This window comes from Arvicola amphibius, chromosome 3 (genome assembly GCF_903992535.2).
Source record: "Arvicola amphibius chromosome 3, mArvAmp1.2, whole genome shotgun sequence".
Lineage (NCBI taxonomy): Eukaryota > Metazoa > Chordata > Mammalia > Rodentia > Cricetidae > Arvicola > Arvicola amphibius.
The window spans coordinates 35,691,692-35,706,640 of NC_052049.1; the positions used below are offsets into that span (position 1 = coordinate 35,691,692).

The window sequence follows — 14,949 nt, forward strand, 5'->3', positions numbered from 1 at the left end:
CACCTTTAATCCCAGAGGCAGAGGCAAGTAGATCTGAGCTTGAGGCTCGCTTGATCTACAGAGGTCAAGGAAAGCCAGGGCTACACAGAGAAACCCTTATCCAAAACAAAACAAAACCAGAAAACAAACAAACAAACAACAACAAAATACAATAAAAATAATTCTAAGTCAATAGTCATTGAATAAAGTTGGTTTCCATTATGTCAAGCAAAATGCTTAAGATTTATGACAGCTATTTTCCTTATCACTTATTTCAGATGGTAGAAGTTAATAGAAATCTAACTAGAAGGGTATCAGTATGCAGCATCTATCTCTAAAACAAAAGTATTATAAATTCCAAATTTATAACCAAAAGGTCATGTAACCGTGTATCACACATCTTCAAAGTGATTCAACCGATTAAAGACAAAATAAACCAGAGTCACTTCCACACTGTCTAAGACTTTCTTGGAGCCTGTTCCTCTTAGTGTTAATTTTCATATCCACAACCATGCTAATGTCCCCTTTATCACCAAGACATTTGAGTTAGCTCTAATTTCCTTTCCATCAGCCAAAGATTAAAACAGGGACTCTGCTGGTTAAAAAAAAAAAATCCAGCACCTATCCTCACGGGGCTCATATCGTAGGGGAGTAATGTAAGCCAATGAATAACAGAATCAGTTGTGACCAGAAAATCCCAACTGCTAAGAGGGTTCCATGAGAAACAATTGGAATTGTTAGGACCTAAGAGAACGTGCACAGACGCCAGCACTTAGGACCCAGTCAGCTAAGAATGCAAAGCAGCCAGTCTCCTCACTATTCGGTACCAGCACCAGAGCTCACTCCCAACTGGACTAAGAATGCAAAGCAGTCAGTCTCCTCACTATTCGGTACCAGCACCAGAGCTCACTCCCAACTGGACTAAGAATGCAAAGCAGTCAGTCTCCTCACTATTCAAAACTAGCACCAGCGCTCACTCCCTGCTGGACTTTATCTAGCCCCTTCCCAGGTGCCTGCCTCATTTTAATACTTGCCCTTCCAGTCCCACCACACATTCTTCCTAGGCCTACCACATTTGTTCCCTCAGGGCTTTGAGCTTCTTGTGTCCTCTGCCTCACTACTGTCTCCAGGAATTCTAACAACTGCTTTGCTTATCTCAGCTTAAACGTTTTATATGGGGAGCCACGTCTTTTCCAAACCAAAACAGAAGTCTCATCCAGTTTTTACCAAGTTACTATTTTCTGTCTTTCATGAAATGTCTATTTGGTAAATTGTGCAAATTTGGAAGTAACCCCCTTTCAATTTATTGGTGTTAATAACTCCTCTGTCTCCTGGTCATTTATCCAAGGATTTTTTTTAAATTACAAAAATCAATGGGCTAGATATTTCAGAGAGGTTAACACATATCCATTATATACTATAATTTTGTAAGTTATATAACATGTATAATTCCTCATGTAAAGGAACACTTAAATATCAAAAAGAATGATATAAACAATCATGACACATGAACTACAGAGGGCAGGAAGAATTTTTTAAAAAGAGCTGATATCTGAAATGGTGGTATGGGGTTTTCGTAGATGCTGTTAGGGACAGATGACATCCCATTCAAGGAAAACAATCGATGATGAGGCAGAAAGCCAAGTTCTACTTGGAACCAAGAAAACACCAGATTGACAACAGCCAACAACAGATTAGCAAAGACACTAGATTCTATGCTAGCTGAATGGTTTGGATTTTAGTGCAGTCAACAGGATGCTATGGAAGAGCACGGACATGATCAACCAAAGTAGCATTTCTGAAAGATCAATCCTTTGTCATGTTGGACTAACTGGAGGAGAAAAGAGCACAATTTTAGGGACCTATTCAGAGGTTCCGTCGGTACTCCACATGAATACTTAAATAAGAATGCAGACCAGACATGACAAATCAAAGGGTGTGTTAAGATTAAATGCAAACCAAGAAAAGCATTGAAAGTAACTTAAGGGGCCAGCAAAATGGCCTAGGTCATAAGGAAGCTTGCCGCCAAGTCTGATGATCTGAGTTTGATCCTCAGAACCCACGCAATGGAGAGAACTAACTCCCACAAACTGTACTCTTAACGTGCACATGCGTATATTCATAATAGACCAAATAATAGATGTTAAAACTATTTGTGAAAGGAACCTTTGATCTGGGATAAACAAGAACACCCCCCCCCCACACACACACACGGGAAAATGGTGTAAGAAAATGCTGAATGGTGTCTTGAGCTTGGAAACAAAGCCAGTGTAAGAAATGTCAAAGCAAAGTCATCTACAGGACTGGAAGGTATTGACAATACAATGGCGAAGACACAAGGAAGTAGGGACCTCTCCTGGGAGGGCTGTAAAAGGGAACCACACTGTCAAGGGCAGACACCTGGAGAAAGTTAACGCTTTAGGACTGGAGGGAAAGGAAGAAAATACAACAAATGACTATCAGAAGCTTGAGAGAATCCAGCGAGACAGTCTGTTGAGGTGGGGAGAGAAAAAGACCTCGGTCTGCAGTTTGCGACTGCTCATGAGTACTCGGGGGGAAATGTGTTATATCTGGAACCACAAAGCTAATAATAATTTGCAGTTACAAAGGACTACTTCCTAGCATATAAGTCTAGTACTAGCTGATTTCGCCAGTTATCTTCTTCCCTCTGCCTGCAATGCTTATTCAATTCCTCGAGAGCTCCAAGCTTGCTCTCTCTCTCTCTCTCTCTCTCTCTCTCTCTCTCTCCTTTTTTCCTTCCTTCCTTTCTGTTTTTTTTTTTTTTTTCAAGACAGGGTTTTCCTATGTATCCTTGACTGTCCTGGAACTCGCTCTGTAGACCAGGCTGGCCTCGAACTCACCGAGATCCGCCTGCCTCTGCCTCCCGAGTGCTGGGATTAAAGGCCCAAGTTCTTTCCTAACTCGAGATCTTTGGCGTGTTCGTCTCCTAGGCTTTACAAAGTTAACTTCTGGACAGCTTCTAATGTCACTCGACTGTCACTTTTTCATTATTCCTCATTGTAAAAGCAGAAATAAACTGTTAACTCTCTTCCCAGACTTTTCTTTGTAGGTGCTTAACAACTCTAAAGCAATATGTTTGTGTGGTTAATAAATTAGTTTCCTAAGCTGCCCTAGAGGTTTTCGTTTCTATTTTGTCAGTCTTATTACCACCAGTTTATATATACCTGTGTATACAGAAAACACATATGCTTGCAAGTTTTTGATGAAACACAATAATAAGTACACGCAAAGCAAACAGAACAAAACAGTACATAATTTTGCTACTTTTGAAACGCCGTAATAGTGGCAGGTACTAGTCACGTTCAGGTTATCAAATCAATCTGCAGAGTGAGCAAAAATGCAAGTCTGCAGGGAGAAGCACAGGGATTTTACAGCAAATTAATCCAGTGTTCAATGTGTAAGTGCTGTTATTCTTAGGAAATACTGTCTTAGAAAAGTAACATACAAGGTCATTGCATAGATGCTGAAGAAGGCATGAAAGATCCGAAAGCAAACAGCGCTGGCATCAGGACAGGACTTGACTGTGTACTACTTACTACTCTGCATTGGCGGAATAGCTGCTTTGACAGCTCAGGGTAGATTCCAGCCGTTCCTACAGTAGATGCCATTACTTTGCTCTTAGAAGGAGAAAACGAGTGGGTCAGAAAGACGATGCCATGCCGTAACGGAGTTACTTTCGTAACTTTAATGGCCAAAGGCCCTTAGACCGATCTACAAGGCCACCCACTCCACCGACAGCTAGCAAGCTCGTGTGTTGAAGACCGGATCCCATCAGCACGGCTCTGACTATTCTCTGCTGGACAGGGAGCAAGGACTGAGAGCGTAAGCTTGGACACTGGACCAGGGCGTACCTTGCTTGACTCGGGGCTCCCGAGCGCTGGTGGGTACGGCGGCCGCCGGCCTGGCCACGGGCTTCTTGCTTTGGGCTTCCCCAACAGCTCCGGCCTCGGCACTTCGGGCTCTGGAAGCAGACACCGCAGCCCGCACCGCCGCGGCTCCCGGCGCCTTGTGTTTCTTGTTTTTGCCGCCCATGTTTCAGCTGCAGGAGAGCGTTCTTCCAGAACCAGATCCCGGCTGCCACACAACAGACGCCGGAGAGCGCTTCACGTTAGCCGGCTCCCACGCCTCCACCCAGCCTCCTCCATCCGGGCTCCTCGGCTGGGGCTCCAGTCCAATTGGTCTGCTTCGCCAGGCTCCGCCTTTTGGCTCCCGGGAACCAGCCGCGTGTCTGGTATCCTGCGTCATTTAGCGCTTGGTTTCTGGTGACTGAACTGGCCACGCCGCAGGGGTCAGAAAAGAAAAGAAGGGTCAAAACCCAGACTAAAAGGGGAAAAGTCACGCAGCCCTCAAGACTCGCTCAGTTTTGATACCCGCGGGCCACCGTAGAGTCTATTGGCGTCACTGTCGGTGCGATCGCGGGGCCTCTTGGGTAGGAGGGAGATTCGGTCTCAGAGCTCTGAAAGATGGCGGACGCTTTCGGAGACGAGCTTTTCAGCGTTTTCGAGGATGATTCGACCACTGCAGCCGGAGCCAAGAAAGACAAAGAAAAGGAGAAGGAGAAATGGAAGGGGCCACCAGGGACCACGGACAAGGCCGGGTAAGGAAGACTTCCGAGCTGGTCTTGTTTTTCCTGTCTAGGAACCCGACTCACAGAAAGTGGGTATTCGCGGAGTGGAGTCGGGAGGCGAAAGAGTCTGAGTAAGAAGTTGTGGAGGAAGAAGACGTTGATGGGGAAAATACGGTCTTGGCGTTCGCGCGTGTCCGCAGGAGGCGTGGGTTCTGCCGCTACACTTCCTGAGGCCACGCTTGCTGGCTGCAACCCTAACTCCGCAGGCTACGGTGTGTGTGTGTGTGTGTGGTGTGTGTGTGTGGCCAGCACAAAACGTGACATGCAGTCTTTAAAAAGTTAAGAACTAGTTGCGTCAAGGTTGAAACAAGTAGGAAGAGTTTTTAAACCGCAAAGGCAAATAGCTACAGAAGGAAGAGATTTAATCTCTAAGTTGTAGGGTTTTTGTTATTTTGTTATTTTTTTTTTAAATCGGATTCAGGATCTCGCTAGTGTAAGTTAGGCAGGCCTCGGAACTCGCTATTCTCTTATTTCAGCTTCCCTAGTGCTGAAATTGCGGCTGTGCCCCACTACACTCAGTAAAACTAGTCTTTCTTTCTGCATTTCTTACCTGGTCTCTATATAGACACATATAATCGTTCTCTTGGGTCTGCGGAGGTGGCAAGTGGGTAAGAGTGCTTTCTGTGCAAGAATGAGGACCTTATTTCGAGTCCCCAGGACCCAAATAAAAGGTGCATAGATGCGTGACACCTGGAACCCCAGCACTGTGGGACACCCAGACAGGAGAATTGCCTCAGAATAATTGCAGCGAGAGACTCCGTGTCAAGGGAATAATGTCGGATGCTGAAGTCCTCCAGTCTGTACAATGTGCACAAGTGAAGGTACCACACAAATAAGACCCCCCCCCAAAAAAAAAATCCACCTCATTTTCAGTTTCAGTCGTCAGTCTGAGGAATTGCCTTCACTAGGTTGACCTGTGGTCACCAGATTTTTTTTCCTTTTTTTCTTTTTTTGGTTTTTTGAGACAGGGTTTCTCTGTAGCTTTGGAGCCTGTCCTGGAACTAGCTCTTGTAGACCAGGCTGGCCTCGAACTCACAGAGATCTGCCTGCCTCTGCCTCCTGAGTGCTGGGATTAAAGGCGTGCGCCATCACCGCCCGGCCGTGATCACCAGATTTAACCTGTGGACAAGTCTTCGGCATTTTCCTAATTACTAACTTTTGTGGTAGGGCCCAGTTCACTGTGGGTGCTACCTTCCGGGCAAGAGGGCCTGCACGGTCTAAGGTATTGGAACAAGCCAATGAGCCTCTCTCTGCAGTCTCCGCTCAGGTGCCTACCTCCAAGTCCTGCTGTGGCTTTCTTGGACGGTGGATTGTGAACACCCACAAGCTGTAATAAACCCTTTCCTCTCCAAGTTGATTTTGGTCAGGCTTTTGTCACAGCAACCATAAAGCATGCTAGAACTTTCATCAGCTGCCCATTTTTACCTTGAAATACAGTTCATAAAGAAAAGGCAAGCTTAGTGCTTCTTTTGTATCTGTTTTGTTGGAGCCAGGGTTTCACTACGTAGCCATTATTGCCTAGTAGACTGCCTATTGGAATTAAAGGCGTGCATCACCACACCTGGTGGCTTATCAGTATTAGGGAAATGAGGTGTGCACCCTTCCCTCCTTTCCCTCTTCCTACCCTCTGTCCTTTCATTGGTTAACTGAAGCTCTCTAAACCCTCACAGCCATCAGAGCGATTTCTGCACCTCTGAGAGTTTTTTTTGCATTCTCATCTTTAGCCTTCCACCTGTGCAACCTATTTTTCCCATCTCTGTGGAACAGTTTACATCGTCTAGAATTTGCTTAAATTTAACGTTTAAATTTCATTTCAGCATAGTTTATCTTTTTTTTTTTTTTTTTTTTTTCGAGGCAGGGTTTCTCTGTAGCTTTGGGGCCTGTCCTGGAACTAGCTCTTGTAGACTCACAGAGATCCACCTGCCTCTGCCTCCTGAGTGCTGGGATTAAAGGTGTGCACCACCATCACCCGGCTCATACGTTTGCCTTTTAATGATCATATTGTTATCGTTTGTGTGGGGTGGGCACATCTGTGCCACAGTGTACTTGTGAAGATCAGAAGACAGCTATTCATCCACTTTGTTTTGAGGCAGGAATCTCTTGTTTCAGCTGTGGCACTGTATAGGTGAGCTTCTGGCCACTGATCTTGTCGCTGCCTTCCATCTTCACTGTAAGAGTGCTGGGATTACAGATGTAGATCACCACATCTGGCTTTTTAAAAGGGTGGGGCTTTTGGTATTTTTTCCTTTGGAAGAGGGTCTTCAGGCTGTGTGTCAAGTGCTTTTATGATTAAGCACTATTTCCATTATCTTGCTCTTTGAATTTGCAGTCATTAAATCAGTGAGAGCTCTTCAAGTTATCTCTTATGGATTATTTCTTAAGATTTATTTAAGTTATGTGTATGAATGTGTTATATGAATGCATGTATGTGCACATATATGTCCCTTTTGGATCCCCCAGAACTAGATTTAGCAATGACTGTGAGCCACCAAGTCGATGCTGGGAATCAAAGTTGGGCCATCTACAAGAATAGCAAGTGCTTTCGAAGACTGACTATCTCTGCAGGCCCATCCTGTGAGTCTTTAAGACCTCGTCAGTCTTTGTACCGCATATGCTTTCTGTAGAGTCATTGCCTTAGAGCTGGAGTAAGCTGTATCCTAAATAGCCTTAGGTTTCTTGTAATAGCGAATGTTATTTAGTGCAGATAGCACTTGTGCTATTTGATTCCATTGCTTTTAGGTTTTTTAGTACAAATTGCTTAGAGAATCTTTCTTTGGAAAAATAAAACCTGTACATTTCTGATGTAATTAATGCAGGATTTTAAACAACTCCAATGTGAATACCTATTTTTTTGCTCTAAATCATTCTTCAAAATTACATAATAGTCTTTTTATTTTTTTAAGACAGGGTTTCTCTGTGTAGCTCTGGTTGTCCTGGAACTTGCTTTGTAGACCAGACTGCCTTCCAACTCAGAGATCTGCTTGGCTCTGTCTCCCGAGTGCTGAAATTAAAGGTACAAGCCACCACCGGCAGGCTACATGATAGTCTTACTCGACATGTGATAGTTTAAATGTAAGAGTAATGTCTCATAATCCTAATACTTGAGGCTTGAAGCAGGAAGATTACCATGAGCTTAAGGCTGCAATGTGGAACCTGTTTTAAGAAAATGAAAAAAGAGCCTAGAGAAATGACTTAGTTGGAAAATTGCTTTCCACGTTACCATGAGGAGCTGAGTTCAAATCCTTAGGGTTTATGTGAAAAGCCAGACAGAGCAGTGCATGTTTGTAATCCCAGCACTGGGGAGGTGGAGACAAGAGAATCTCTATGACTTGTTTCCTGAAAAAATAAGATGGAAGGTGATTTGAGTAAAGCAGGTTGTTGATCTCTAGTTTCTGTAGGCATACGCGCATGTGAACCACTGGACGCATGAGTGTATATACACATATACAGTTATACTAACGTGTAGTAGTCTTACATATTTTAAAATTTTTGGTTTTATACCTAGTATGGGGAAATACTAATCATATAAATAATTCTAACCTCCCTGAGTACCAGGCATGCATGCAGTGCACATACATGCATTCAAGCAAAACACAAAATAACTCTCTCTCTCTGTCTCTCTCCCCTTCTCTTTTGTTTTTTAAGACAGGGTTTCTCTGCATAGCCTGGCAGTCCTGGAATTCAATCGGTAGACCAAGCTGGCCTCAAACTCAGAGAGATCCGCCTGTATGCACCAGGATATAAGTCCTTCATGAAGCACCATGCCTTATTGTTTATTTAATTTTTAAAAATTTTTACATGTGGGAGTGTTTTGCTTTCATGTCTGTTTGTGTGTGCCATTTGCCTGCATGGTGCCCATAGAAGCCAGACGGTGGCAGTGGTGGATGCCCTGGTACTCAGGTGACAGAGAGTCGAGAGCTGCTGGGAATAAACCCAGGTCCTCTGGAACTACAGCAACTGCTGCTCTAACTGCGGAGTCATCTCTCCATCCCTATTTTATTTCTTTTTGACCTTTGCAGCTAAATCTAAAATTTGCGTGGAATTGATTTTTTTTGGGGGGTGGGTCTGGGTAGATTGAATTCATTATAGGTATTCAAGCTATGAAGCCCCAGTTAGTGTTAACTTATTTGCCTTCTTTTTTTTTTTTTTGACTTTTTTTTCTTGTTTTTGTCTTTTTCGAAATAGAGTCTCACTTCTGCAGCTTCAGCTGCCCTTGAATTTCCATCCTCCTACCTTAGCCTCCTGAGTTCTGTGACTTTGACCTTCAACTCTAACCATACAATTTTTTTCTTCCAGATAATATCATAATAGTAGAGAAAGCTTTAAAAGTTTATAGTCTTCATGTTAATGTCTACTGATTTAAGGAATAATGAACTTAACAAAAATTTTTTTGCTATTTTTTAAAATGGGAATTTTAGTATTTTAAAGCAACCCTTCCAAGAAAATATGTAATATATAAGGAATAATATTCAGCTTTACTAGTTATAGAATTTTATCAGTTTGGCTAGCTTTGATTTGTTTGGGTCATTTATTTAAAAGATGACTTTGCTTTTTTAAGTATATGTAATATATTAAATAATAAGGGGTTACTTTAAAATTAGAATTGAGACTATGGAATTTATTATAAATTGGCACTTCTCAACCTGTTGGCCACAGTCCCTTTGTTGCATGTCAGATATCCTGCGGATAGATCCAGATAGATATTTACATTACGATTCATAATAGTAACAAAATTACAGCTGTGAAGTAACAATGAAATAATTTTATGGTGGAGTTTACCACATGAGTAACTGTACTGAAGGCATTAGGGTTCTGGAGAAGTCCCACAAATCACCGTCCACATATGCAAGAGCGATTTCATTCCAGCATGCTGGGGCCTGCCATCCCATACAAAGGCAAGATGGCAAAGAGCATCTGCTTGGTTTTCTCTACAGGGTCACAGCAGTAGGTTGAGAATCACTCCTTAATTGTTTTTTAGGAAACGACTGGATGCCAAACTACAATCAGAATCAGCCAGTGGTGTTAAAAACAAGAGAGATGAAGATGTTGAAGGCACAGATGAATCAATTTTTGGCAAGAAGCCCAGAATAGACGATTCAATTAATGAAGACTTAAGGTAGTGTTTTTATAGTCATAAAGTTTTCTAAAACGTGTTATTTTAAAATTTTATAAGCATGGGAACATATAACAACTGTTTAAATATTGAGAGTTAGGAGACAAATGATTCCTCCTTTGATATTTTTTAGAATCCAATTTTGAGAAAAATCCTGAAGACTTTTTTTTTTTTTTTTTTTTTTTAAATTTTATTTATTTATTGTGTATACAAGAGGGCGCCAGATCTCATTACAGATGGTTGTGAGCCACCATGTGGTTGCTGGGAATTGAACTCAGGACCTCTGGAAGAACAGTGTTCTTTTTTTTTTTTTAATATTTATTTATTTTATTATGTAAACAATATTCTGTCTGTGTGTATGCCTGCAGGCCAGAAGAGGCACCAGACCCCTTTACAGATGGTTGTGAGCCACCATGTGGTTGCTGGGAATTGAACTCAGGACCTTTGGAAGAGCAGGCAGTGCTCTTAACCTCTGAGCCATCTCTCCAGCCCCCTGAAGACTTTTTTTAAAGAGCAGGAAAGATGTTTTCTTACAGATGTCTCATGACTGGTAGGATAACCCAGTGGTAGGAATAAGTATGTACAAGTATAAAGAGTAGATTTTCATTGCTACAAGTAGTACCATGGATTTGATGGTCAAAACTACTTCTCTTGATGGAGGACATCCATCGATGTCTCTGGCTAAAGATTTTCTGATAGTTCTCAGAATTTTAAAGCTGGAACTTTTACGCCTGATACCAATATATTTGAATGACTTGGTTGTCACTGTAGTAATGCTGTTTATGATTTTGTTTTTCCTTAACCGGTAAATTATCTGCTATAAACGATGTTAAAAGGGTCACTGAACAATTGGAGATAGTGCCATTTGCCCACAGGAGTGCAGTAGACTGCAAATAATAGTGATTGTATTTTTTAAGTCCTCGTTCCCTATTGTTCGAACTTTTGAATTTTTGCCAAAATATATTTGTCTTAAAGTACTTATCAGAAATATAATACATAATAATGAGTCTAATATAGAAATACATTTAGTTTAATTTATTTATAGTTTAGCCCTTTCAGAATTCAGAGAGCCTAGATGAGCATAGTGTGGGATTTTGATGAGAATATCTCTATAAATTATAGCAACATCTAAATATATTTTTTTACCCTTCTGTTGTGTAATACTTTTTGAATCAACTTTGTGTTTTGAGGTAGTGACAGTGCTTGAATAGCTAGATTTTATTTAAAAAGTAGAGCTAAGCTGATATTTATTGAATAATCTATGTAGCAGTCTGTTATATATAACAAAATATGATCTTAGCATTTTTAATTTTCAGCTTATTTAAGACACTTGACATGTCAATATAATAGCTAAAATATTTTGGATTTACAGTATTATAATTGGGTGGTGTCATCTTGTTTTACAGTGCAGATAGGCTTATGATCTAATTATTAAAAATAATTCTTGTCATTTTAATAACTTTAAGTTTGGCAGACCTGATGCCGAGAGTGAAGGTACAATCAGTTGAAACAGTTGAAGGCTGTACACATGAGGTAAGTACAACCACCTGCAATAGGTTAGCATTACAAATGCTGGTTTTCTTTGTGCTGCCTAATGGGATAGTCAGCAGGCTGTAGCACTGAAGGCCTTGGGATCAGGTCATTTCTGTGGGGGCATGTGATATGGTGGGAGAGCTGTAGCTCTGTGACGAAGCCCAGCATTTCTCCTGACTGTAGTCTCGAGCAAGTTTTCTAACCTTGAACATTGTCTGTTTCATTTATAAATTTAGAACAATGAAATGTGCCCCATGGATAGCTGTAAAGATTATATTAAAAAAATAATAATAGGGAAATTACCCAGCACGTTTAAGACTTGTTTATTCTCATATTCTCAAAGTGACCAGCACTGATTTTGCAGTTTGCATGCTATTTCATGTCATGCTCCAGTTCCTATTAGGTGGTGGTCACTGATGGCTTATAGCATCCATTTAGAAGGGAGAATGTATACACATAGGATGTAGTGTAATTATACATTCAGTTTTATTCTGCTAAGTCTTTTATCATTATAATGAAACTTTGTGTCATGCTGGACTTGCCAAAATAGTTCAATGGATAAAAGAGTTTGCCATGCAAATTAGGTGGCCTGACTTCAATCCCTGGACCCAGGGTGGAAGGAGAGATGACCACACTGTACTGAGGTTCATGTGCGTTTCTATGGCTATAAGTAAAATATTAAAAGTATTTCTAAGAAACTCACAGCAGGTCATTATTACTCTTACTTAAAAGACTGTTTAATGAGTGGAGAAATTCCAGATTAGTAAGAATGGCATTTGGTGTGGATTTAGAACTTTATATGTTTAAAAGTTGTTTTCCTGCTGAAAAAAAAATCTCTTTTTCTAGAAGTGGCACTTGTTTGTATGATATAATGCCCAATTAATCACTTTTAGCATTTACTTCCTGTCCAATGTCTTGACTTACAAAAAAAAATAATAATCCCCAAACAATCCAGGGCCTGCTGTGAAAAGGGCAGAAGCTCTTTATCCTTCCTGTCCCACCCTCACTCCCTGATTTTGTCACTTTCTTCTCATATACCCTGTATCTTCCTTCACGGAGGTGCTTTGAGCATGTCAAGTTTGAGTGTCCTGACTGTAACCCCTACAGCAAGCCCACATCTCCTGTCATATCCCCTCAGAGGAAAAGGAATTAATCTGTGCCATGTAAAGTCTGTATTTTAGGTATGGGAAGATAATGGTAGCCATGATAGTTTGTAGATCTATCTTGGCTAATAAAGTTTCTTCAGGGAAATAATGATGCATGTTTTTGATTGCATTGCCTTTAAGCCAGCATTAGTAGAGGGGTCTTTTGAGCATTGTAACTAACTTTTCCCCTTGTTCTTATAGTCAGTTGACTTTCTAACACGTAAGACTAACAGAAACATTCATTGATCATTTTTATTCTTTAAACCATCCATTGTTTTGGAGTCTTGAATTTTAATAGTCATTTCTTGTTTTGTCCTTAAACTTTGACATCAGGTTGCTCTTCCTGCAGATGAAGAATATATACCACTTAAACCTCGAGTTGGAAAGGCAGCAAAGGTCTGTACTATACTATTTGGAAAGTTTTGTGAGATCTTAAAAAAGAAAAGATTTCAAATGAGATTTCTAAATTTACTCGTGTGTGTGTCTTGAAAAACCTCCTACAAAATAGAGTGGTAACTGAGTAAAGAACCATGCTAGAAACCAGGAATTGTGTGATGAGGTTATTACACATTGAAAGAGTGCTTATCACCCTTCTTAAAGAATCTAACAAGTTTGTCAACTTTCCTGTAGAAAAAAATTGCATGATGTGTAAGTTTTGCTGATAGTTTGAAGGGAAGTTGAGTGTGTTTTGTTATGTTGTGCTTTCTTGGCTGTCCAGAGGGGCTCAGACTCCTGAGTGTCTGCTGCAGCCACCACTGTGCTGGGGCTGCTCCTGTACGCATCTCCTCACTCTCCTTCCTTAGATCAATAATAGTTTGTAAAGGGTGAAACAGTGAGGCTAAGTTTTCCAAACAACTTTCTTTAAAAAAGGAAGCGCAGAGAAGCAAGTATGAACTCTTTTGTTTAAGAAATTATTTCTCTGCCTTTGCTGAGTAATGCTGGGGATTTTATTTTTTGGAACCTTAGAGTTTTCCTGTAGGAAAGGAAGTTAAGCATGCGCCTATTATATGGGATTATGAAGATTTGTGGTATATGCAAAGTTATTGCACAGTCACACAGAACATGTAACCATTATTTTATTCCTGATTTTAGTGTAAATAGACTATATTGAGAATGTTAAACAGCAGCATTAAGGCTTGTTCTGTCTGGTAAAACTTTTAAAGTCATTTTTTTCACTGTTTAGTGGTGGTTAAATCATAAAGGAATCCTAGGCGGCTTTGGAAGGATAATTGTTCTTTTAAGTGTACCTTAGATAGCTTAACATTCTCATGTATCTGTCAATTTGCTTTTATAGGAATACCCATTCATTCTTGATGCTTTCCAAAGAGAAGCCATTCAGTGTGTCGATAATAATCAGTCCGTGTTAGTGTCTGCTCATACATCAGCAGGAAAAACTGTGTGTGCTGAGTAAGTAACAGTGTTCTCAAATGAAATAGACAAATCACTTAATTATTTTAGCTATTGAAAGTTTCTGTCTGTATTCTGCAAATAAGGGTGGTTTTGCTTGTTAGGTAACCTTTAGTTTCTTTTTCTTGTCTTCATTAAAATATTGAAGATTTTTAATATAATGTTTTAATGGATATAATCAAGAACCATTCTTCCTTTGTTCCCATTATTTGTGAAATATTTTGGTCTTTTTTTATCATTAAGCACGATGTTACTTGTGGGTTTTTCATAGATGTGTTTTTTATCAAGCTTGACTACTGTTCTTCCTTTGCAGTTAGTCTCTTATTCTGTTCATATACACAAATTTATAAACTCGATCTTTTTAAGTTCCTTTTCTCGTATTGAAATGATGTGGGGTTTTGTTTTGTTTTGGATATGGATTCTTGCCTTTCCTTGCTAGTGTGATGTTGGGTGTCCAGTGAATCATCCTTAGATAAATTCTGTTTTGTCATGATGTATGATTATATTTTATTATTGGGTTGATGAATTAAAATTTTATTTAGAAATTTCACATCTTTTTAAGGGACATTGGATTTTTTTTGTTTATTGTTAATGTCGTTTTTGTTTTGTATCAGGCTAATATTTGATTTATTTTCTTGATCTAGCTGGAGGTGGTCTAGTATTATGTTACTCTGACAAAATCCAGCTTTTTGTCTCATTGGGTTTTCTTTGTTCTGTTTCCATTTCTTTGGTTTGTACTTTAACCTCATTTACTTACTTTGTTCTACTTTCTAAGGAAAATGAAGTAGTTGGTTTGAAACCTTTCTTTTCCTAATAGGCATTTAAAGTTTATGTAGTTTTACAGATTATTTTTACTATTAGTGAAATGTTTTGCTGTTTAAAATAATATATCTTAATATAAAAAGACATTGTTTGTTGATGCTGGTCCAGATTTTTCTACTGATACCATTTCTTTTTGCATGAAGAAATTCTTGAAATATTTCAGTACAAATCTCTTGATGAAAAACTGCTTTAACATTGTAAAAAATTATGCTTGTTCATTTTTGAGAACATTTGTTTTTAAATATTTTTTTTGATCTGCATAACTTTTGACTAGCAATCTCTCTCATCCTTACTTTCTTCTG

General features: G+C 39.9%; 2 protein-coding genes across 3 annotated transcripts in view; one reads left to right on the plus strand and one right to left on the minus strand.

Annotated features, from left to right (window-relative positions):
* Dhx29 (DExH-box helicase 29) overlaps positions 1 to 4,291 on the minus strand; it is a 49,051-nt gene extending 44,760 nt beyond the window's left edge. Inside the window, exon 1 of one of the 2 annotated variants that reach the window (XM_038321316.2) lies at positions 3,852 to 4,270. In XM_038321316.2, coding sequence (XP_038177244.1) covers positions 3,852 to 4,032 — 181 coding nt within the window. In that variant the 5' untranslated portion in view covers positions 4,033 to 4,270. Of the gene's footprint in view, positions 1 to 3,851 lie in introns of both variants that reach the window. The other variant, XM_038321317.1, reaches the window with a different exon arrangement.
* Mtrex (Mtr4 exosome RNA helicase) overlaps positions 4,230 to 14,949 on the plus strand; it is a 62,974-nt gene continuing 52,254 nt past the window's right edge. Inside the window, exons 1-5 of the mRNA XM_038321318.1 lie at positions 4,230 to 4,597; positions 9,606 to 9,743; positions 11,207 to 11,273; positions 12,752 to 12,814; positions 13,713 to 13,825. Coding sequence (XP_038177246.1) covers positions 4,464 to 4,597; positions 9,606 to 9,743; positions 11,207 to 11,273; positions 12,752 to 12,814; positions 13,713 to 13,825 — 515 coding nt within the window. The 5' untranslated portion in view covers positions 4,230 to 4,463. The remainder of the gene's footprint in view (positions 4,598 to 9,605; positions 9,744 to 11,206; positions 11,274 to 12,751; positions 12,815 to 13,712; positions 13,826 to 14,949) is intronic.